Source organism: Gopherus flavomarginatus, chromosome 1 (genome assembly GCF_025201925.1).
Source record: "Gopherus flavomarginatus isolate rGopFla2 chromosome 1, rGopFla2.mat.asm, whole genome shotgun sequence".
Taxonomy (NCBI): Eukaryota; Metazoa; Chordata; order Testudines; family Testudinidae; genus Gopherus; species Gopherus flavomarginatus.
The window spans coordinates 378,014,250-378,039,401 of NC_066617.1; the positions used below are offsets into that span (position 1 = coordinate 378,014,250).

General features: G+C 46.0%; 2 protein-coding genes across 2 annotated transcripts; both read right to left on the reverse strand.

Moving 5' to 3' along the window:
- Positions 1-623: 623 nt before the first annotated feature.
- Positions 624-1,604, reverse strand: LOC127044772 (olfactory receptor 52R1-like). Its single transcript, XM_050939902.1, has one exon. It carries the CDS (start codon positions 1,602-1,604, stop codon positions 624-626), a length of 981 nt encoding a protein of 326 aa, XP_050795859.1.
- A 13,221-nt stretch (positions 1,605-14,825) lies between these two features.
- On the reverse strand, positions 14,826-15,806 carry LOC127044776 (olfactory receptor 52R1-like). The gene has a single exon (XM_050939916.1). The coding sequence runs from the start codon at positions 15,804-15,806 to the stop codon at positions 14,826-14,828; it is 981 nt and encodes a 326-aa protein (XP_050795873.1).
- Between the last annotated feature and the right edge of the window lie 9,346 nt (positions 15,807-25,152).

Genomic DNA, 25,152 nt, shown 5'->3' on the forward strand with positions numbered 1-25,152 from the left:
GACCAGGGCAGGACAGTAGAGATCTGGGATCTTAGGGTGGGGATCTGGGAATATTGTGGTCATAGGTTCTCTGTTGCAGTCTCATGAGTGGCTGGCCTGGGCACTCATGAACACATCTGGGGGTGGTCCCTGCCCATGGCTGTTGTTGTGAGGCAAGCTTGGAGGGCTTTGCAGCTTGTCACAATGTTACAATGCAAGAGGAAACCCAGATTGGTGACACAGAGGGGTCAGCTCTACCTCAGTTCCAAGTGGCATCCCGAGGGGAACCCATCACATAGATGACTAGAGAGTGATGGCGGACTTGAGCGGAGTGATAAACAGAGGCAGAGCCATGGGGGAAAAGGCCCAGAAGTGCGTGGAGCCATGACAGAAGATGTGGAGCAGCAGTGGCTTTTGGGGGAAAAGGTGGAGCAAGGGGCAGGTCTCCAGGTTTAACAGGTGAATTATAATTAGAAAGGTGGCACCCCTATGTGTTAATGAGTTGTACATACACCAGTTCCATAGTACGTTATGCTGAGAAAGCACAGTAAGGCCAGGAAAGGGTTTAATGTCTCTTTGACTGTCCAGTCAGTGGTTCAGGGGAGACGGCCCAGCACCATGTCACCAGCCAGGTCAGCATGGACCTACGTCTCAAACCTAGAGCACCAGGAGAAAATTTTAGTCCCTTTATGAGAAAAGAGCTGGAGCAGCCTGCCCCGGATCTGTTTGGTCCTCACTCCATAGATGATGGGGTTTAGCATGGGGGGCACAAGGAGATACACGTTGCCAATAAAAACGTGAAAATGAAGGGGTAAATTTTGCCCAAATCGGGTTGTGAGGGAAGAGAAGAGAGTTGGCATGTAAAAGGCTAAGATGACACAGAGGTGGGAGCTGCAAGTCCCCAAAGTCTTGAGCCGGGCGTCCTTTGTGGGGAGGCTGAAGATGGCCCTGAGGATCTGGGTATAGGACACAACAATAAAAAACACATCCAGTCCAATCTCACAGAATAGCACAAATAGGCCATAGTAACTACTGATGCGAGTGTCGACGCAGGCCAGCTTCACCACATACATGTGCTCACAGTGTGTATGGGGGATGATGCTGGTTCTGCAATATGGCCACTGCCTCACCAGGAAAGGAAAGGGTAATGCGAGCATGCTGCCACGCAGCACGATGGCCAGGCCAATCTTGACCACCATGTGGTTTGTCAGGATGGTGGAATGTCTCAGGGGATGGCAGATGGCCACATAGCGGTCAAAAGCCATGGCCCCAAAGATTCCAGACTCGATCGCTGAGAAGCAGTGAATGAAGTACAGCTGGGTGAGGCAGGCACTGAAATCGATCTCCCTGGAATTGAACCAGAAGATTGCCAGAATTTTGGGCATGGTGGATGTGGACAGGACCAGGTCGGTGACAGCCAGCATGCAGAGGAAATAGTACGTGGGCTCATGGAGGCTTGGCTCCCTCTTCACGATGAACAGGATGGTGAAGTTTCCCAAGATGACTATGACATACATGGCGCAGAAGGGTATGGAGATCCAGACATGGGCCACCTCCAGGCCAGGAATGCCCAGGAGGATGAAGGTGGAGGGGTTGGAGAAGTCAGTTGTGTTGGAAGCTGACATGGAGATGGGGAGAAGTTGTCCAACTCCGAGGCAGAACAATGTCTCCTGCTTGTACCATATGTTCCCTTGACTTTCTGTATATGCCCAGGGTCTAGGGCGATGGTCACAGTGCAACTGCCTGGATGGAGAGACAATGTAAATATCAGAAAGTTCATGCACTGCTGGAGTATATTCTCATGGGAGAAGCAGATTGATTGCTGTTCACACATTGAAAAATGACATTTTCATTATGCAGAGAAAATTAATTATAAACAACTGACCCTACTAATGCCACTGGGGCTCCCTGCATCAATAATTTGTATACATTGTGGTGTGGGAAACATTAACGGGCACTAGCAGGAAATACACCTCGGGGGAAAAAACCTTGTCATCATTGATAGCAAATCTATGGAAACACCAGCTGATTTGTAGCAGTGGCCTGTCATAAACAGATAGCTAAGGGTTAATGTCTCTTTCACCTGAAGCACCTGACCAGAGGACCAATCAGGAAACCGGATTTTTTCAACTTTGGGTGGAGGGAATTGAGTGTCTTTGTCTTTGTTTTTCTGGCTGCCTGCCTTCTCTGAGCTTTGGAGAAGTAGCTCTACTTTCTAGTCTTCTGTTTCTAAGTGTAAGGACAAAGAGATCAGATAGTAAGTTATATGGTTTCTTTTCTTTGGTATTTGCATGAATATAAGTGCTGGAGTGCTTTGATTTGTATTCTTTTTAAATAAGGCTGTTTATTCAATATTCTTTTAAGCAATTGACCCTGTGTTGTATTATCTAATACAGAGAGAACATTTGGATGTATTTTTCTTTCTTTTTATATAAAGCTTTCTTTTAAGACCTGTTGGAGTTTTTCTTTACTTCAGGGAAATTGAGTCTGTACTCACCAGGGAATTGGTGGGAGGAAGAAATCAAGGGGAGATTTGTGTGTTGAAGTGGCTAGCCTGACTTTGCATTCCCTCTGGGGGAATAGGAAAGTACTTTTTGTTTCCAGGATTGGGAACAGAGAGGGAGATTCACTCTGTTTGGATTCACAGAACTTGTGTCTGTGTATCTCTCCAGGAGCACCTGGAGGGGGGAAGGGAAAAAGGATTATTTCCCTTTGTTGTGAGACTCAAGGGATTTGGGTCTTGGGGTCCCCAGGAAAGGTTTTTCAGGGGGACCAGAGTGCCCCAAAACACTCTAATTTTTTGGGTGGTGGCAGCAGGTACCAGGTCCAAGCTGGTAACTAAGCTTGGAGGTTTTCATGCTAACCCCCATATTTTGGACGCTAAGGTCCAAATCTGGGACTAAGGTTATTACATGGCCAAAACAAAGACAATATTTGAATGCATGAGGAAAGGGTTGGAGAATAACCTGCTGTGGACAAATACTCAGTTTTGGTCACCCAGTTTCTGTAAAGGATATAGCAGATAAAACGGGGAATTCTGAGACAGTTTTTGAGAATGGTTGGAGGCTGCCATATGCAGAGTGACCGAAAAGTCTGGAACTGTTTAGAGAAGAGGCAAACAAGGTAGCGTATGACTGAGGAAAGGAACAGAAAGAATGGAGCAGATTACATTACATTCAAATTGAGAAACAGAGAGGAGTTCCCAACCAGTAATATCTGTAGACACTTAGTGCTTCAAAAGGGCTAATTCCCCAAAGCTGAGGCAAATTATCAGAAAAACTGACTGGGAGGTAAAGTTGGACAGAAAAATGGGACTGAAAATTGGAAGTTCTTGAACAAGAGTTTTGGATACCCTAAAAAGTTATGATTGTGCAGTTAAGAAAGTGGACAACTTTTGCTAAAAACTCACTTTAGTGGCAAAGTGAAGGCAGCAGTTAGGCAGAAGAGAGCAGCATATAACACATGGGAGAAAAGAAAAATAGATACGAAGCGATATAGATTAGAAGTTTTGAATATTGATCAGGGAAGTTAAAGTTATCAGAGAAAAATCCATGCTTGGCTGAGTTAAGGATCACAAAAAGGACGTTATTAAGTATATTAAGAAAAAAAGAAACTCTAGAAAATATTTAAATGAGCTCCTAGAATGGTAAAGGAAACTTTTTAAGTTTCCAGAAAAGGCAGATGTGTTCAAGAAATAGTTTTGTTCTGCATTTGGAAAGAAGCAGTGTGATATATTCATATTACCTCAGGCGATGAAACACTTTCCAGCCCATTAGTAGTCAAGCAAGGTGTGAAACAGCCTCTACAATAAAAAACAAGAATTACAAACACCAGAGTTAAGGAGCAAATGATAAACCACAAATTTCCTTTGGAAGCAGTATGCAATAGGCAAAAGGAGAGCCCTCTCCCCTTTCAAAGAGGAGATGAATAGAGAGCAAGCTTCTGTTAAATATTAAACTATTTTAAAAACAGGGAAATTTCAAAATAAAAAGATTTGACAAGATTAGAAAACAGTGGAAAAGCTGTTATGGGATTATTGAAAAAACATCTAGGATTATAATTAATGCCAGTCAACAACATGGTCTACGGAAAACAGGTTTTGTAAAATAATCTCAATTCTTTCATTATATAAGAGTAGATGTTTGGTTGACAAAGGGAACTGAGCAGATGCACTAAACTTCAATTTCTCTGAGACATTAGATTTAGTAGGGGAAAATATTCAGGTAAAGAAAGAAACACTCTGCAATATCAGTAGAGAACACATTAAATGGAATAAAAACTAGCTAACTGACAGATCTCAGAAATCAGTTGTGAATTGACCATTGTCAGGGAATGGGGATGTTTCTAGTGTGGTTCTGCAGGGATCCATTCTAGGCTGGATGCTATTCAATATTTTCACCCATGATCTGGAAGAAAATGGATAATCACTGCAAATAAAATTTGTGCAGAACCCAAACATTGGCAGAGTGGTTAAAATGAGGAGGCCAGGGCAGGCACACTGATTGATCTGGAGATTTTGGTGAGCTGGGCCTCTACATAATAAAATGTTTTGATACGCTCAAGTGTAGAGTTATCATCTTGAAACAGGGAATGCCGGCCTGATCCTCAGACTAGGGCACTGTATTATGGGTCACTGTGGACACCCAACTCATCATGAGATCCCAGTGGGATGCTGTCGCCGAAAGGGCTAATGAAATCCTTTAATGCATAAAGAGTAGAGTGGGAAGCTGAAGCAGGGGAAGGATTTTATCTCTGCAAATGTACTGATGTAATCGACTCTGTCCAGTTCTTGGGTCCTCCTTTCAAAAGAGATGTTGAAAAATTGGAAAGGGTGCCGAAAAAACCCTCAAAAAAGATTTGAGGTGGGAGAAAATCCTGGTCAGACAGAGAGAGACTTAACAAACTTGATTTATTTATCCTATATAGAGGTATCGGGCTCTTTAATCTAGCGGAGAAAGGCAGAGGAAGACCCAATGGATGGAAACAGAAATCAGACAAATTCCAGTTGAAAACAAGGGCCAAATGTTTAGCACTGAGAGAGACTAACAACTTCAGAACACTGGAAAGAGAAATGGTGGATTCTCCAACTCTGCATGTCTTCAGACCCAGAGTGGATGCTATCCCAGGAGATCTGCTTGAGGGCTTCACTACACTTAAGATGCTACAAAGGCTCTGTCCTACTGCTTCAGTGTAGACACTACTTACGCCGACAGCAAGGGTTGTCTTGTCAGTGTAGGTAATCCACCTCCCCAAGAGGTGGTAGCTAGTTCAGTGGATGACTTCCTCCCTCGACCTCATGCTGTCTATACCACAGTTAGATAGATATAGCTTCATCTCTTAAGGGTGTGGATTTATTTATTTACTTATTTTGCTGTTTTGAAAAAAAAGAGCGAGGTTAAGATCAGCAGAGGCTTAGCATGCAAGTAACAGTATGTGATAGCACTGCTCTGCTTGGTGCTTTTTAGAACTCAGTTGAGTACTGTGTCCATTTTATCACGACTATATAGAAGGGTGGAGGGAACCTGGAAAGGATCCAGAGGGAAGGCACAAAGATATTCCAAGGGATGCAATGCAAGGCGTATGAACAAGCTGAAGGCACTGAGTGCGTTTAGTTTGGAAAAGAGGAGAATGAAGGGAGAACATGACAGCAGTCTTCAAATACCTGAAAGGCTGCCTTAAAAAAGTGGAGAACAGTTTTGCTCTCCTGCCCCAGAGAGCAGGACTAGAGGCAATCGATCAAACTACAGCAAAGCAGATTTAAATTAAATTTCAGGAAAAACTTCCTAACTGTAACACCAGGAAGACAATGGAACAGACAACTTTGAAGGTTATGGAAGCTCCTTTTCTGGATATATTGTAAAGAAGTAGGACAGCTATCTGCCTCGGATGATTTAAATTGAACACCTCCTGCATCTTGGCAGGAGGTCAAACTAGGTGTCCCTTGTGGTGCATTATCGTGCCGTGTCTCTGTGAGTCTGCAATGTAAAATCCTGGTGTGAACCAGGCCTTGGTGACACACAAGTTAAAGAGCTCAATACAGGAGTAACTGACTGACATTTAATAGTCTGTGTTATACAGAAGGATAGACTGGATGATCTAATGGCGCCTTCTAACCGTATATTCCATGAATCTATCAAATAAGAAAGCAGATCAGGCATTTACATTTACTGTGTCTCATAACACACGAACAAGGGAACATTCAGTTCCATTTACTGTCTGAACATATGATACAATTCATATTTAATAATATGACATATTACATAATCCATATTTGGCCTGTGAAACTGCTTGTCATAGACATGGAGTGAAGAGCTAAGCTGAATGGGATTCACAATGGATTAGCAATTGGAAGTGGATTTGGTGGCACCTTATGGCTGAATTGTTTTTTGAAACTTTCAGGCGTAACATTTCAGCTGACTACTCGAATGAAGCTAGGAGAACATATGTCTTAACCGTGTTGTTCCAACTCCATTGTCTCCAGCTGATAAAAGTCCAATAACAGTCCCCCCACCCACCCACTCAAACCCCACCCAGTTAACAGCCAGAGCCCTGAGATTCAAGAGAAGGAGGTGACATTCGCTGCCTATTAACACACATCTGTCTTCTCAGGTTTTATTTAGTTCTTATCCAGGGGAGTTTTCCCATAGTGGGGCCTGAGCAAACTATGGACCATGGCATCAGAATTTGGCATTGTATTGTACTTCTACCACCTTTAATCCTGAATGCTGCCCTGTGCCACAGCAATACACCCACCTCCATGCTGAATGGCATCAGCCGAGACGGGCAGGCATGCTAATCAAAGAAGGACATTTTGGCCAGTGCTATTGAAGCAAACTCATCCCCTGTGGCAAGGGCCTGGGATGTTTAATGGCTGTGCAGAGCAGAATGGACCACAAACTTACACTGTATCCCGTGATGCCCACATTGCACTGAGTTTATAAAGCAGGTGAGTGCCTCAGGAAGAGATGGTACCTGTGAATTCTGAGACAGAGATGTCTTCCCTGGGAATCCCCCTCAGGTAGCCGTGTCCCACACCTCTCTCACTGCAGCATCTCTAGCAACATCCCACACTGAGACCCGACACACAGGTGTGCACTATTTATAATATAGCTCTGTGCAATCCCAGTGGGGTTAATGTAAAAAGGCTGGAGAAAAGCTGGTCTGCACTTCTATGTTTTTTATGCGGCATTAAGAGTAAACAGTAATTAAGGGATCTTCCCTAAGGGAGATGAGGACTCTTGGCCTCTCTGCTGAACCACAGAGGAATTGGCTGCTCTGTGTATTTGTGTATATTTAAAAATTATAATTGATAAGGAAGAAAAAGAGGGATAACACCCACGTCCCCATAGGGAATGATACCTTGTAAATGCTAGGAGCGATGTGTAAATAGTAGAAAAACAGATCTGGAAATAGAAGATTGAGGGGAGACACAAACAGTCTCTGCTAACACACAGGACTGTTGTTAAGAGATCAGAGATCAGTAATTCTTATTAGTAACTATCATCCTGTGCAACACTTTTCTCTGAAGGATTAACAGAACACCTAAAAAAGGGAAAGTCTCTGTGAACATATCCCCATTATTCATATAGCTAAACTGAGACACTGTGAGACGTACAGTTCACACACAACTATTTCAAATTTGATGACAAAATATATCTCCAGATCAGTGGCACCGCTATGGGTACCCACATGGCCCCACAATATGCCAACATTTTTATGGCTGACCTGGAACTACGCTTCCTCAGCTCTTGTCCACTCACGCCCTTTCTCTACCTACGCTACATTGATGGCATCTTCATCATCTGGATCCATGAGAAGGAGACTCTGGAAAGATTCCACCATGATTTCAACAGCTTCCACCTCACCATCAACCTCACCCTGGACCAATCTACACAGGAGGTCCACTTCCTAGACACTACTGTGCAAATAAGTGATGGTCACATTAACACCACCCTATACCGAAAAACTACTGACCGCTGTGCCTACCTTCATGCCTCCAGCTTCCATCCCGGGCACACCACACGATCCATTGTCTACAGCCAAGCACTGAGGTACAACCACATCTGCTCTAACCCCTCAGACAGAGACCAACAACTACAAAATCTCCACCAAGCATTCTCAAAACTACAGTACTCACATGAGGAAATAAGGAAACAGATCATCAGAGCCAGACGTGTACCCAGAAGCCTCCTACTGCAAGACAAACTCAAGAAAGAAACCAACAGGACTCCACTGGCCATCACATACAGTCCCCAGCTAAAACCCCTCCAACACATCATCAGGGATCTACAACCCATCCTGGACAATGATCCCACACTTTCACAGGCCTTGGGTGGCAGGCCAGTCCTTGCCCACAGACAACCTGCGAACCTAAAACATATTCTCACCAGTAACTGCACACCGCACCATAATAACTCTAGCTCAGGAACCGAATCCATGCAACAAACCTCAATGCCAACTCTGCCCACATATCTACATAAGCGACACCATCACAGGACCTAACCAGATTAGCCACACCATCACCAGTTCATTCACCTGCACGTCCACCAATGTAATATACACCATCATATACCAGCAATGCCCCTCTGCTATGTACATCGGCCAAACTGGACAGTTGCTACGGAAAAGGATAAACGGACACAAATCAGATATCAGGAATGGCAATATACAAAAACCTGTAGGAGAACACTTCAACCTCCCTGGCCACACAATAGCAGATCTTAAGGTGGCCATTCTGCAGCAAAAAAACTTCAGGACCAGGCTTCAAAGAGAAACTGCTGAGCTTCAGTTCATCTACAAATTTGACACCATCAGCTCAAGATTAAACAAACTGTGAATGGCTTGCCAGCTACAAAATGAGTTTCTCCTTCCTTGTTTTTCACACACCAGCTGCTAGAAGAGGACCTCATCCCTACCTGATTGAACTAACCTCGTTATCTCTAGCATGCCTCTTGCTTGCATATATATACCTGCCCCTGGAAATTTCCACTACATGCATCCGGCGAAGTGGGTATTCACCCACGAAAGCTCATGCTCCCAAATGTCTGGTAGTCTATACGGTGCCACAGGACTCTTTGCTGCTTTTACAGATCCAGACTAACATGGCTAAACATGCCAAGAGGGAAATTGATTGCCGCTCTGGCAGGGACTGTTCATTGGGTGGGAGGCAGAGGGAAGGCACGAAGAGGGAGCCTGATCCTGCACCATCTTCTCAAGGGGAATGTGAGGTTTCCAGAACTAGCTGGAGGTTGTGAGATCCCTCTCATGTGAGCTGTGAACTCCGAAACTCCACATCATCTCCTACTCAGGAACTTGCCAATGCATCACTCCATGCATCTGAAGAAATGTGAGGGTTTTTTTACCCACGAAAGCTTATGCCCAAATAAATCTGTTAGTGCTGGGCAGCGTAGAAGGGCAGCGGGACCGGAGGCTGACCACTGCCAGACTGCTGACCCTGACACAAAGGCTGAGTGGGTGCAAGGGCTACGGGGAAGTGTCCCTGCGAAGACAGGCAGTAGAGCAGAGTGGCAGAAGGCAGCAACTGGCTGCCACTCAAGAGTCACTTAACTGGGACCCAGAGAAGAGGGTAGGCCCCTGACACCCCCCATTTTCTCCCACTGGATGCTGGTGGGAGTGGCCAGATAAAGGATTCCAGCTTGCCACTGCAGCACAGCACTGAACTGTGGCCTGTGGATACCCTCGGAAGAGGGGAGAAAGGAGTTGGGAGAATGGCCGGAGGGCTGTGTCCTAAAGAGGACACCGTGGTCCAGAGAGCAACGTGAGTCCAGAGAAGGTGGAGAAAGCAGTGCGTCGTCGGTGAGACATCACCTGCAGAGGGAACTCCACACCTGGACTGAGCTAATTCCCAGAGCGACCAGCAGGAGGTGCCATGGTGGGGATTCTGCACTCCCTTTGCATGCTGGAAAAAATCTATAACTTAGGTCTTCCCCCAGGGCTGAGCAGCAAACTAACAATGAGTATTCCCAAGCCCTAGGTCAGGGCAGGACACCAAAAAGTTTATGACTCAGATCTGTGTTGAGGGCCAAGAAGCAAAACAGTGAGGGACCCTAGCTCCAGTGGATGGCCAAGAATTGCAGATTCCTTGTCCTAGGCAGGTGCCCCACATCATGGGGGGCAAGGTTAGTGGAACGTGAGTTTGATGTTATTGACAGAATCTGTAACTATATGATCATTGTTGCAACCACTGTTATTTATTTGCAGCAAATATTGGACAAAGGTTGTCCAGTAAGATGTCTACAAAAAGGTTATGGTATGGCGATTATGATTATAATCTGTCTATTTGCATGCATGCATCATTTTGTAGTTGAAGTTATGAATACTGGCTATGGACTTGTATATCAATCTGTTTTAATTCTGAAGTAGCATTTGGTCAGCTTCTTGAGAACAGAATTTGCAAGTTAAGTAACCTATCAAGAAACACTTAACTGACAACAGACCTTGGGAGACTTCAATGCACATAAGAAGTCTTTCTTAAGACTTTCAAGATAGCATGTGGGCAATGGCTGCTGCCTGTAAAAACTGAGGCATGCATGGACATGTGACTTGCCCACTTGACTCCAAACTCCATTTTTGCTGTATTTTTTTACCACAGTAAGAGCAAAGCAGTGTGCTTACACCTGGAGGAGACTATAAAAGGCTGATACCTCATCTCCACCTTGTCTTCAATCCTGCTTCATACCTCTGGAGGCACTTTGCTACAAACCAAAGCTCTGAAGAAAGGACTGAATGAGCCTTCCCAGGTTTCAATGTACTCCAGAAACTTGATTTGAACCTGCAATTTATTCCATAATTGCTACAAGCCTGAACCAAGAACTTTGTCATTACTGTATGTAATTGATTCCATTTAAATGCATATCACAGAAGATGATGAAACATTTTCCAATCCTTTAGCTGTTAAGGAGGATGTAAAACAGTGTCTACTGTAGAACCCTAAAATAACGAACAACAGAATTATGAACACTCGATCAAGCACACAAATCTTTGGAAAGAGAAGAATATTCAGCCTGGGGGCTGGGACCCCTGAGAGGGTGTAGTGAGGTGATGTGGCTCCCCTCCTCCCCAGGAAGGGTTGAGCCCCGTCAATCACCCCCCAGGTTGGAACCGCTGGGAGGAAGTCCCGCCCCTCAAAGGGTCAGGCGGCAACCAGGAAGGATAAAAGCCGGGCCTCAGCACTCAGTCAGGGCCCGGCCGCCGGCAGGAGCAGACGTGCCCGCTGACCCTCCTCACCAGGAAACCACTGAGGCCCGAGGCCGGTGGGAGCTGCCCCGCAGTCACTACGACGAGGAGCCGCCGGAGACGCCCCGCAGTCGCCACGACGAGGAGCCGCCGGAGCCGCCCCGCAGTCGCCACGACGAGGAGCCGCCGGAGCCGCCCCGCAGTCGCCACGACGAGGAGCCGCCGGAGCCGCCCCGCAGCCGCTACGACGAGGAGCCGTCGGGGCCACCCCGCAGCCGCTACGACGAGGAGCCGCCGGGGCCGCCCCGCAGCCGCCACGACGAGGAGCTGCCGGAGCTTCCCCTCAGTCGCCACGACGAGGAGCTGCCGGAGCCGCCCCGCAGTCGCCACGACGAGGAGCTGCCGGAGCCGCCCCGCAGTCGCCACGACGAGGAGCTGCCGGAGCCGCCCCGCAGTCGCCACGACGAGGAGCTGCCGGAGCCGCCCCGCAGTCGCTACGACGAGGAGCTTTCGAGGCTGCCCAGCAGTCGTTACGACGAGGAGCCGCCGGAGCCGCCCCGCAGTCGCTACGATGAGGAGCCGTCGGGGCAGCCCAGCAGTCGCTACGACGAGGAGCTGTCGGGGCTGCCCAGCAGTCGCTACGACTAGGAGCCGCCGGAGCCGCCCCGCAGTCGCTACGACGAGGAGCTGCTGGAGCTGCCCCGCAGTCACTACGACGAGGAGCTTTCGAGGCTGCCCAGCAGTCGTTACGACGAGGAGCCGTCGGGGCAGCCCAGCAGTCGCTACGACGAGGAGCTGTCGGGGCAGCCCAGCAGTCGCTACGACGAGGAGCTGTCGGGGCTGCCCAGCAGTCGCTACGACGAGGAGCCACCGGAGCCGCCCCGCAGTCGCTACGACGAGGAGCCGCCGGAGCTGCCCCGTCCCCACTACAGCCCCGAGGAGCCACCAGACCAGAACTGGCCCACCGTCCCGGAGGTATTCCCGGACCTACTGCCCTGCCTGGACTGGGAGGAGCCCATGGTACTGGACGCCCCAACGGATCATGTAGGACCCCGAGAGGAGGCTGGAAGTAGCCCGGGGGCAGCTGACTACAGTCAGGCTGCAGAAGGCCCTGCGCCTATGTCAGTGTGTTTTTGTCAGGACCCCCTTCCCCACTGACCGCCACTAGCGGCGTCAGCCGCTACTAGGGCCCCGGGCTGGAACGCAGAAGAGTGGGTGGGCCTGCGTTCCTCCTGCCACCCCTAACCGGCTGGCAGACTCCCCCTCTTCCTGCCTAGTGTCACTGCTCTGCCCTGCTCCAGAGGCCAGAGCTAACTGAACTGTGTTTGGTGCCCCGCCCGAACCAAGGGCTGGGCCCCTATTGACTCGCCACTGCTCTGCCCTGCCCCAAAGGCCAGAGCTAGCTGAACTGTGTTTGGTGCCCCGCCCGAACCAAGGGCTGGGCCCCTATTGACTCGCCACTGCTCTGCCCTGCCCCAAAGGCCAGAGCTAGCTGAACTGTGTTTGGTGCCCCGCCCGAAACAAGGGCTGGGCCCCTATTGACTCGCCACTGCTCTGCCCTGCCCCAAAGGTCAGAGCTAGCTGAACTGTGTTTGGTGCCCCGCCTGAATCAAGGGCTGGGCCCCCTTTGACTTTCCCACTGCTCTGCCCTGCCCCAAAGGCCAGAGCTGATAACTGTGTTTGGTGTCCCGCCCGAATCAAGGGCTGGGCCCCCTTTGACTTTCCCACTGCTCTGCCCTGCCCCAAAGGCCAGAGCTAGCTGAACTGTGTTTGGTGCCCCGCCTGAATCAAGGGCTGGGCCCCCTTTGACTTTCCCACTGCTCTGCCCTGCCCCAAAGGCCAGAGCTAACTGAACTGTGTTTGGTGCCCCGCCCGAATCAAGGGCTGGGCCCCCTTTGACTTTGCCACTGCTCTGCCCTGCGCCAAAGGGCCAGAGCTGATAACTGTGTTTGGTGTCCCACCCGAACCAAGGGCTGGGCCCCTCGTATTTAACAGTGTAGCTGTTCGGTCCCGCACACAGGGTCCGAACTGCCGGAGCGGACTGCGATCCCGAGGGCAAAGGCCCTCGGACGACGAGACGAGGCTGGTGTGGCTCCCCTCCTCCCCAGGGAGGGTTGAGCCCCGGCACCCCCTCGTCCACAGAGGGTCACAAAGTTATTACATGGGGGGTCCTGAGCTGTCACTTCCACCCCAAACCCCACTTTGCCCCTAGCACTTCTAACAATTAAATATATTAAAAAGTGTTTTTAGTTTATCAGGGGGTCACACTCAGAGGAATGCTGGGTGAAACGGGTCACCGGTACAAAAGTTTATTATTTCTAGGATGCTGCTACCAAAAGACCCTAATTTGGGCAGCAGTGTCGCATACTGTTTGACAAGGTTACAGCAAAAGGGGTTTCTAGCAATTTGGAAGAAGACATAAAGGGGAGAAATAACATGATGACAGAGTTACCATTCTCCCTGTAACGACACACCTGAAAGTACCAGAGGAAAAAGACAGAACAGGGGGACAAATGCTCATCCCAACAGAAAGAAGTAAGGCTGCCTGAGAAAGATAACCTGCTTGTAAGCCCTAACTGGATGAGACATTGCTGGATTCAAACACGTAACTAGCACGTTAAGCTTAGGTTGTGGTTTTGTTTTATTTCTTATGATAATCTACTTGGATCTGTTTCCTTTCACCGATAATTATTTAAAAGCTCATTCTCTCTCTCTCTAGCTAAACACCTCTACTTTATATTTTACCACACTGAGTTGTTTGAACTGCAAAGGAGGAAAATCTCAGCCCATGCACAAAAGTCAGTGCACATCCGCTTTCCTTTGTAGAAGTGGTGGACTGGGTAATAAATTCATGTTGGTCTGGTTTTAACCAGGGCAGGATAGTAGAGGTCTGGGATCTGGGGTGGTGAGGGATGGCTCAGTGGTTTGAGTATTAGCCTGCTTAAACCCAGGATTGTGAGTTCAATCCTTGGGGGGGCCAATTAGGGAACTGGGATAAAAATCTGTCTAGGGATTGGCTCTGCTTTAAAAAGGGGGTTGGACTAGATGACCTTCTGAGGTCCCTTCCAACCCTAATCTTCTGTGATTAGGCTGGGGATTTGGGATTATTGAGGTCATAGGTTCTCTTCTGCTGTTTCATGAGTGGCTGGCCAGGGCAGTTGTGATCACATCTGGGGTGGTCGGTCCCTGTCCATAGTTGTTGATGTGAGGCAAGCTGGGAGGGTTTCAGCTTGTCATAATATTACAATACAAGAGGGAAGAGACAGATGGGTCAGCTCTACCTCAGTTCCAGGGGGGACCCATCACATAGATGATCCAGAGAGTGACAGGGGAGTGGAGAGGAGTGAGAAACAGGGGAAGAGAATTGGGGAGAAAGGCCCAGAAGTGGGTGGAGACATGACAGAAGAAGTAGAGCAGCAGTGGGGATTTTGGGGGAAAAGGTGGGACAAGGGGCAGGTGTCCACTTACAATTATAATTAGAAAGGTGTCAATTCTATGTGTTAATGAGTTGTACATACACCAATTCCATAGTATGTCATGCTGAGAAAGCACAGTAAGGCCAGGAAAGGGTTTAATATCTCTTTGACTGCTCAGTCAGTGATTCAGGGAAGACAGCCCAGCACCATGTCACCAGCCACATCTGCATGGACCTAGGTCTCAGAGCTAGAGCACCAGGAGAAAACTTTAGTCCCCTTATGAGTAAAGAGCTGGAGCAGCCTGTCCCGGATCTGTTTGGTCCTCACTCCATAGATGATGGGGTTTAGCATGGGGGGCACAAGGAGGTACACGTTAGCAATAAAAATGTGAAAATGAAGTGGCAAATTGTGCCCAAATCGGGATGTGAGGGAAAAGAAGAGAGTTGGGATATAAAAGGCTAAAATGACACAGAGGTGGGAGCTGCAGGTCGCAAAAGTCTTGAGCCGGGTGTCCTTTGTGGGGAGGCTGAAGATGGCCCTGAGAATCTGGGTATAGGACACAACAATAAAAAACACATCCAGTCCAATCCTACAGAATACTACAAAGAGGCCATAGTAACTACTGATATGGATGTCGGCACATGCCAGCTTCAATACAGCTATGTGCTCACAGTGTGTATGGGGAATGATGTTGGTTCTGCAATATGGCCACCATCTCACTAGGAAGGGATAGGGTAATGCGAGCATGCTGCCTCGCAGAACCACAGCCAGGCCAATCTTGATCACCATGCGATTTGTCAGGATGGTGGAATGTCTCAGGGGATGGCAGATGGCTACGTATCGATCCACAGCCATGGCCACGAAGATCCCAGACTCGATCGCTGAGAAGCAGTGAATGAAGTACAGCTGGGTGAGGCAGGCACTGAATTTGATCTCCCTGGAATTGAACCAGAAGATTGCCAGAATTTTGGGCATGGTGGATGTAGACAGGACCAGATCTGTGATGGCCAGCATGCAGAGAAAATAGTACATGGGCTCATGGAGACTCAGCTCCCTCTTCACGATGAAGAGGATAGTAAAGTTTCCTAAGATGACTATGACGTACATGGTGCAGAAGGGAATGGAGATCCAGACATAGGCCACTTCAAGGCCAGGAATGCCCAGAAGTATGAAGGCAGAGGGGTTGGTGAATTCTGTTGTGTTGGAATCTGACATGGATCAAGGGAGAAGTTGTCCGAATCCAAGGCAGAACGGTGTCTCCTACTTGTACCGTATATTCCCCTGACTTTCTGTATATGCCCAGGGTCTAGGGTGATGGTCGTAGTGCAACTGCCTGGATGGAGAGACAATTTGAATATCAGACATTTCATGAAGTACTGGAGGCTGTTTTCTTGGGTGAAGCAGACTGGTTGCTCTTCACACATTGAAAAATGACATTTTCATTAGGCAGAAAAATTAATTATAAACAACTGACCCTACTAATGCCATTGGGGCTCCTTGCATCAATAATTTGTATACATTGTGGCGTGGGAAACATTAACAGGCACTAGCAGGAAATACACCTCGGGGGAAAAAACCTTGTCATCATTGATAGCAAATCTATGGAAACATCAGCTGATTTGTAGCAGTGGCCAAAACAAAGACAATGTTTGGGTGCATAAGGAAAGGGTAGGAGAATAACCTGCAGTGGACAAATACTCAGTTTTGGTCACCTAGTTTCTGTAAAGGATATAGCAGATAAAACGGGGAATTCTGAGACAGGCTTTGAGAATGTGGGAGGCTGCCATATGCGGAGTGACTGAAAAGTCTGGGACTGTTTAGAGAAGAGACAAACAAGGGGGCATATGATTCAGGAAAGGAAAAGAAAGAATGGAGAAGATTACATTACATTCAAATTGAGAAACAGAGAAGAGTTCCCAACCAGTAATATTTAAAGACATTTTGTGCTTCAAAAGTGCTAATTCCCCCAAACTGAGGCAAATTATCAGAAAAAAAAATGATTGGGAGGAAAAGTTGGACAGAGAAATGGGAATGAAAATTGGGAGTTCTTGGAGAAGATTTTTTGATAGCTAAAAAGTCACGATTCCACAGTCAAGAAAGTGGACAACTTTGGCTAAAAAACCACTTTACTGGCAAAGTGAAGGCAGCAATTAGTCATGGGAAAGCAGCATAGAAGAACATAAGAATGGCCGTGCTGGGTCAGAACCAAAGGTGCATTTAGCCCAGTATCCTGTCTGCCATCAGTGACCAATGCAAGGTGCCCCAAAGGGAGTGAACCTAACAGGTATTGATCAAGTAATCTCTCTCCTGCCATCCATCACCACCTTCTGACAAACAGAGGCTAGAGACACCATTCCTTACCCATCCTGGCTAAAAACTATTAAAGGACTTATCCTCCATGAATTTAGCCAGTACTCTTACATATCCTGTTATAGTCCCAGCCTTCATAACCTCCTCAGGTAAGGAGTTCCACAAGTTGACTGTGCGCTGTGTGAAGAAGAACTTCCTTTTATTTGCTTTAAACCTGCTGCCCATTCATTTCATTTTTGACCCTGAGTTTTTGTATTATGGGAAGAAGTAAATAACTTTTCCTTATTCACTTTCTCCACACCACTCATGATTTTATATACCTCTATGATATCCCCCCTAACACATGGGAGAAAAGCAAAATAGATACTAAAAAATACAAATTTGAAGTTCTGAAAATTGATCAGGGATGTTAAAAATATCAAGGAAAAATTTGTGCTTGGCAGGGTTAAGGATCACAAAAAGGAGGTTATTAAGTATATTAAGAAAACAAGGAATCCTAGAAAATATTTCAGTGAGTTCGTAGAAGGGGAAGGAACTTTTAGTGTTGAGAAAAGGCAGATGTGTTCAAGGGAAGAAGAACTGTGATGTACTCATATCACCTCAGGTGAGGTATCACTTTCCAGACCATTAGTAGTCAAGGAGGGTGTGAAACAGCATCTATAGTATAATCTTAGAGTTACAAACACCAGAGTTCAGGAGCGACTGATAAACCATAAATCTCATTTTGAACCAATACACAATAGGCAAAAGCAAAGCCTCCTCCTATTTCAAAAAGGAGGCAAATGCAGGGCAGGTCTCTGTTAAACATGAACTATTAAAAAATAAAGCGATATTTCAAAATAAAAAATTTGGCAAGCCTGAAAACAATGGAAAAGCTGGTATGGGATTATTTTAAAAAAAAAGAGTCTAGGAATATAATTAATGCCAGTCAACAACATGGTTTATGGAAAACTGGTCTTATCAAAGAATCCCAATTTCTTCATTGTATAACAGTACATGTTTGGTTGATGACGGGAACTGCACAGATGCACTAAACCTCAATTTCTCTGAGACATTAGATTTAGTAGGGAAAAATATTCAGATAAACAAAAAACACTCTACAATATCAGGAGAGCACACATAAAATGGAATAAAAACTAGCTAACTGACAGATCTCTGAAACCAGTTGTGAATTGACCATTGCCAGGGAATGTTCTAGGCTGGATACTATTCAATATTTTCACCCATGATCTGGAAGAAAATGGATAATCACTGCAAATAAAATGTGTGCAGAACCCAAACATTGGCAGAGTGGTTAAAATGAGGAAGCCGGGGCAGGCACAGTGATTGATCTGGAGATTTTGGTGAGCTGGGCCTGTGCAAAATAAAATGTTTTGATACTCTCAAATACAGAGTTATCATCTTGGAATAGGGAATGCCGGCCTGGTCCTCAGAGTAGGGCACTGTATTATGGGTCACTATAGACACGCAACACATCATGAGATCCCAATGGGGTGCTGTGGCCAAAGGGGCTCATGCAATCCTTTAATGCATAAAGAGTAGAGTGGGGAGTTGAAGCAGGGGAAGGATTTTACCTCTTTAAATGTACTGATGTAGTCGACTGTGTCCAGTTCTTGGGTCCTCCTTTCAAAAGAGATGTTGAAAAATTGGAGAGGGTGCAGAAAAGACCCACAAAAATGATTTGAGATGGGTGACAATGCTGGTTAGACAGATAGATACTTAAAAAACTTGATTTATTTACCTGATATAGAAGTTTCGGGCTCTTTAATCTCGCAGAGAAAGGCAGAGCAAGGCCCAGTGGCTGGAAACTGAAGTCAGGCAAATTCCAGTTGGAAATAAGGGCCAAATGTTTAGCACTGAGGGAGACTAACTATTGGAGAACACTGCAAAGAGAAATGGTGGATTCTCCAGCTGTGCATGTCTGCAGACCCACAGTGGATGCTTTCCCAAAAGATCTGCTTGAGGGCTTGTGTACACTTAAAATCATACAAAGGCTCTGTCTTACTGCTTCAGTGTAGACACTACTTACACCGACAGCGGGGGTTGTCTTGTCAGTGTAGGCAATCCACCTCCCTGAGAGGTGGCAGCTAGTTCAGTGGAAGAACTGGACACAGGACTCAGTTGAGTACTAAGTCCAGTTTGGATCGTGACTGTATAGAAGGGTGGAGGGAACCTGGAAAGGAAGGCACAAAGATATTCCAAGGGATGCAGTGCAAGCCATACGAGCAAGCTAAAGGAACCAAGTGCGTTTAGTTTGGAAAAGAGGAGATTGGATGGGGACAGGACAGCAGTCTTCAAATACTTGAAAGGCTTCCTTAAAAAAATGAAGAAAAGTTGTTCTCTCTTGCCGCAGAGAGCAGGGCCAGAGGCAATGGGTTCAAACTACAGCAGAGCAGATTTAGATTAAATTTCAGGAAAAAACCTCCTAACAGTAACAACAGGATGAAAATGAAACAGATGACTCGGAAGGTTATGGAAGCTCCTTTGCTGGATGTATTATAAGGGAGGAGGGACAGCCATCTGCCTCAGATGGTTTAGGCTGAACACTTCCTGCATCTTGGCAGGAGGTCAGACTAGATGACCCTTGTGGTGCATTATCGTGCCGTGTCTCTGTGAGTCTGCAATGTAAAATCCTGGTGTGAACCAGGCCTTGGTGACACACACACACTTTAAGGGGCTCAATGGAGGAGTAACTGGGTGAAATTTAATGGTCTGTGTTATACAGGAGGACAGACTGGATGATCAAATGATGCCTTCTAAACATAGACCCCATAAATCTATCAATAAAGAAAGTAGATCAAACATTTCAAGTCAAAGTTGCAGAAACTATCAGAAGTCTGCATCCCAAGAAAGGGGAAAAAAATCATAGACGGGAGTTGTAGACCACACTGGATGAGCAAGCATCTCAGAGAGATGATTCAGAAAAAGCAGAAAGCCTACAAGGAATGGATGATGGGAAGGATTAGCAAGGACAGGTACCTTATTTAGGTCAGATCATGTAGGGATAAAGTGAGAAAGGCCAAAAACAATGTAGAGTTGGACCTTGCAAAAGGAATTAAAACCAATAGTAAAAGGTTCTATAGCTATATAAATAAGAAGAAAACAAAGAAAGAAGAAGTGGGACCGCTAAACACTGAGGATGGAATGGACGTTAAGGATAATCTAGGCATGGCCCAATATCTAAATAAATACTTTTCTTAAGTCTTTAATGAGGCTAATGAGGAGCTTAGGGATAATGGGAGGATGACAAATGGGAATGAGGATAAGGAGGTAGATATTACCACATCCGAGGTAGAAGCCAAACTCGAACAGCTTAATGGGACAAAATCGGAGGGCCCAGATAATCTTCATCAAAGAATATTAAAGGAACCATCACATGAAATTGCAAGCCCATTAGCAAGAATTTTTAATGAATCAGTAAACTCAGGGGTTGTACCGTATGACTGGAGAATTGCTAACATAGTTCCTATTTTTAAGAAAGGGAAAAAAGGTGATCTGAGTAACTATAGGCCTGTCAGTTTGTCATCTGTAGTATGTAAGGTCTTGGAAAAAAATTTGAAGGAGAAAGTAGTTAAGGACATTGAGGTCAATGATAATTGGGACAAAATACAACATGGTTTTACAAAAGGTAGATCATGCCAAACCAACCTGATCTGTTCTTTGAGAAGGTAACAGATTTTTTAGACAAAGGAAACTCAGTAGATCTAATTTACCTCGATTTCAGTACAGTATTTGACACGGTTCCACATGGGGAATTATTAGTTAAATAAAAATTGAAAGGTGGATAAGGAACTGATTAAAGGGGAGACTCCAACGGGTCTTACTGAAGGGTGAACTGTCAGGCTGGAAGGAGGTTACTAGTGCAGTTCCTCAGGGATCAGTTTTGGGGCCAATCTTATTTAACCTTTTTATTACTGACCTTGGCACAAAAAGTGGGAATGTGCTAATAAAGTTTGTGGATAACACAAAGCTGGAAGGTATTGCTAACACAGAGAAGGACCGGGATATCATACAGGAAGATCTGGATGACCTTGTAAACTGGAGTAATAGTAATAGGATGAAATTTAATAGTGAAAAGTGCAAGGTCATGCATTTAGGGAGTAATAACAAGAATTTTAGTTATAAATTGGGGACACATCAGTTGGAAGTAATGGAGGAGGAGAAGGACCTTGGAGTATTGGTTGATCACAGGATGACTATGAGCCACCAATGTGACACGGCCGTTAAAAAAAGCTAATGCAGTTTTAGGATGCATCTGGCGAGGTATTTCCAGAAAAGATAAGGAGGTGTTAGTATCTTTGTACAAGGCTCTGGAGAGACCTCATCTGGAATGCTGTGTGCAGTTCTGTTCTCCCACGTTTAAGATGGATGAATTCAAACTGGAACAGGTTCAGAGACAGGCTACTAGGATGATCCGAGGAATGGAAAACCTGTCTTATGAAAGAAGACTCAAAGAGCTTGGCTTGTTTAGCCTAACCAAAAGAAGGTTGAGGGGGGATATGATTGTTGTTTATAAATATATCAGAGGGATTAATATCAGGGAGGGAGAGAAATTATTTAAGCTTATTACCAATGTGGACACAAGAACAAATGGATATAAACTGGACACTAGGAAGTTTAGACTTGAAATTAGACCAAGGTCTCTAACCATTAGAGGAGTGAAGTTCTGGAACAGCCTTCCAGCGGGAGTAGTAGGGGCAAAAGACATATCTGGCTTTAAGACTAAGCTCGATAAGTTTATGGAGGGGATGGTACGATGGGATAGCCTAACATTGGCAATTAATTTAGCAATTGATTTTTGATTATCAGCAGGTAAATATGCCTAGTGTCTGTGATGGGATGATAGATGGGGTGGGATCTGAGTTACTACAGACAATTCTTTCCTGAGTACTGGCTGTTGAGTCTGCCCACATGCTCAGGGTTTAGATGATCACCATATTTGGGGTCGGGAAGGAATTTTCCTCCAGGACAGATTGGCAAAGCTCCGGGAGGTTTTTCGCCTTCCTCTGCAGCGTGGGGCATGGGTCACTTGCTGGAGGATTCTCTGCAGCTTGAGGTCTTCAAACCACAATTTGAGGATTTCAATAATTCAGACATAGGTTAGAAGTTTGTTATAGAAATGGGTGGGTGAGATTCTGTGGCCTGCATTGTGCAGGAGGTCAGACTAGATGATCATAATGGTCCCTTCTGACCTTAAAGTCTATGAATCTATGAGTGTATTTACATTTACTGTGTCTCATAACACACGAACAAGAGAACATTCAATTCCATTTACTGTCTGAACATATGACACAATCCATATTTCACAATATGACATATTACATAATCCATATTTGGCCTATGGAACTGCTTGCCACAGACATAGAGTGAAGAGCTAAGCTGAATGAGATTCACAATGGATTGGCACTTGGAGGTGGCTTTGGTGGTAAAACCTTTAATTAAGTTTCAATTAATGAGAAGACCTCAGGTTCACCTGAAGTTTTTTAGTCTTCAAGCATTGGGAGTGAAATTTCCCATGGTAGATGTCTGCTTACAGATGAATTGTTTTTTGAAACTTTCAGGCATAACAGTTCAGCTGACTACTCGAATGAAGCTAAGAGATCCTATGTCTTGACGGTGTTGTTCCCGTGAGGAGCCCTTCCACCTCCATGATTCCCAGCAATAAAAGTCAGGTAACAGCCCCCTGCCACCCAGTTAACAGCCAGAACCCTGAGCTTCAAGAGAAAGAGGTGACAGTCTCTTCCTATTAACATACATCTGTCTTCTCAGGTCTTTAGTTCTTATTCAGGGGAGTTTTCTCATAGTGAGGCCTGAGTGAACTATGGGCCATGGCGTCAGTATTTGGTCTTGTATTGTACTTCTACCACCTTTAATCCTGAATGCTACCCTGTGCCACAGAAATACACCCACCTCCACGCTGAATAGCATCAGCCGGGATGGGCAGGGATGCAAATCAAAGGAGGACATTTTGGTCAGTGCTATTGGAGCAAACTCATCCCCCGTGGCAAGGGCCCTGGGATATTTAATGGCTATGCAGAGTGGAATGGACCACAAACTTACACTATAACCCATGATGCCCACGTTGCACTGAGTTTGTAAAGCAGGTGAGTGCCTCAGGAAGAGATGGTACCTGTGAATTCTGAGGCAGAGATGTCTTCCCTGGGAATCCCCCTCAGGTAGCAGTGCCCCACACCTCTCTCACTGCAGCATCTCTAGCAACATCCCACGCTGAGACCCGACACATGGATGTGCACTATTTATAATATAGCTCTGCGCAATCCCAGTGGGATTGATTCAGGTTCTAAGAGAGAAGCGGCACCTTAATGTAAGCAGGCTGGAGAAAAGTCGGTCTGCGCTTCTGAGTTATTTATCCAGCTTTCGGAGTAAACAGCAATTAAGAGACCTTCCTTAAGGGAGCTAAGGTCTCTTGGACTCTGCACTGAGTCACAGAGGAATTGGTTGCTCTGTGTGTTTGTGTAAATTTAAAAGCTATCATTGATTAGGAAGAAAATTATGGATAACACCTATGTCCCCATAGGGACTGACACTTGTAAATTGCCAGGAGGGAAGGGTAGATAGTAGACAAACAGATCTGGAGATAGAAGACTGAGGGGAAACACAAACAGTTTCTGCTAACACACAGGACTGTTGCTAAAAGGTCAGAGATCAGTAATTCTTATCAGTAACTATCATCATCTGGTGCAGCACCTTCCTTTGAAGGATTAACAGAACACCTAACAAGGCAAGTCTCTATGAATGTATCCTATTATTGAGATATGTAAAGTAAGGCACAGTTAGACATAAATTGGCCAGGGTCACACAGAAATTGTGTGGCAGGATGACAGGCAGAACTCAGGAGTCCTGACTTGTTACCTGGGGTTCTTTCAACTCAAAGCTCTTGGTAACTTTTACTCTGTGCGAGGTGATGTCAGGAAATAAATCAGGGAAGACACGGCCATCTGACCAATAGATGGCTGGCACAAACAGAGCAACACAAGAGTGCTTTCACCTAAAGCTAAACTTTACTTAGTCTCAAGCACTTACACACATCTGCAACAGGTTAATAAAACATCCCCAACCCTTGATAATTACCAAAGCTGAGTGTGGCTCTCAAGTGACACTGCAGCAGGCTTCTGGTGGCCAAATTTTCTGTCTGCCTGTGGGGTTCGCAAAATGTATCCAGAGGAAGAGTCCAAAGAAGTCTCAAAAGAGTCCAACTACCTCAAACTTTTCCTCTTATTTATAAATAACTTGTTAAGTGAGTAGTTTCAATGGTCAAGCAAGAGGCACTTTCTGATTATTGATTAACCAGGTGTGGGTTTTTCCAGAATTGTCAGCCTTTAGTCCCCAATAGACATTCCTGGGGCACGACCTGCTTTTCTAAAATGCATGTGTCAGCAATTTCAAAAACAATTCTTATCAGGAAGGATGTGGGGTCTGTCATAAACAGATAACTAAGGGTTTATGTTCTTTTACCTGGAAAGGAATAAGCTGAAACACCTGACCAGAGGACTACCGTAAGCTAAAAGCGGTAACTCGTCCGGACAACTATCCAATGCCACGCACCAATGAGCTATTGGAAAAGTTGGGACGTGCCCAGTTCATCTCTACAATAGACTTAACCAAGGGGTACTGGCAAGTGCCACTAGATGATCCTGCCAAGAAAAGGTCAGCATTCGTCACCCATGCGGGGGTGTATGAATTTAATGTCCTTCCTTTTGGGCTGCGAAATGCACCCGCCACCTTCCAGAGGCTGGTAAATGGTCTACTAGCAGGACTGGGAGAATATGCAGTTGCTTACCTCGATGATGTGGCCATTTTTTCAGACTCCTGGCCCGAACACCTACTACACCTGGAAAAGATCTTTGAGCGCATCAGGCAGGCCGGACTAACTGTTAAGGCCAAAAAGTGTCAAATAGGCCAAAACAGAGTGACTTACCTGGGGCACCAGGGGGGTCGAGGAATCATGAACCCCCTACAGGCCAAGGTGGATGCTATCCAAAAGTGGCCTGTCCCAAAGTCAAAGAAACAGGTTCAATCCTTCTTAGGCTTGGCCGGGTACTACAGGCGATTTGTACCACACTACAGCTAAATCGCTGCCCCACTAACAAACCTGACCAAAAAGACCTAGCCAAATGCAGTTAAGTGGACTGATGAGTGTCAAAAGGCCTTTACCCAGCTTAAGGCGATGCTCATGTCTGACCCTGTGCTCAGGGCCCCGGACTTTGACAAGCCATTCCTAGTAACCACG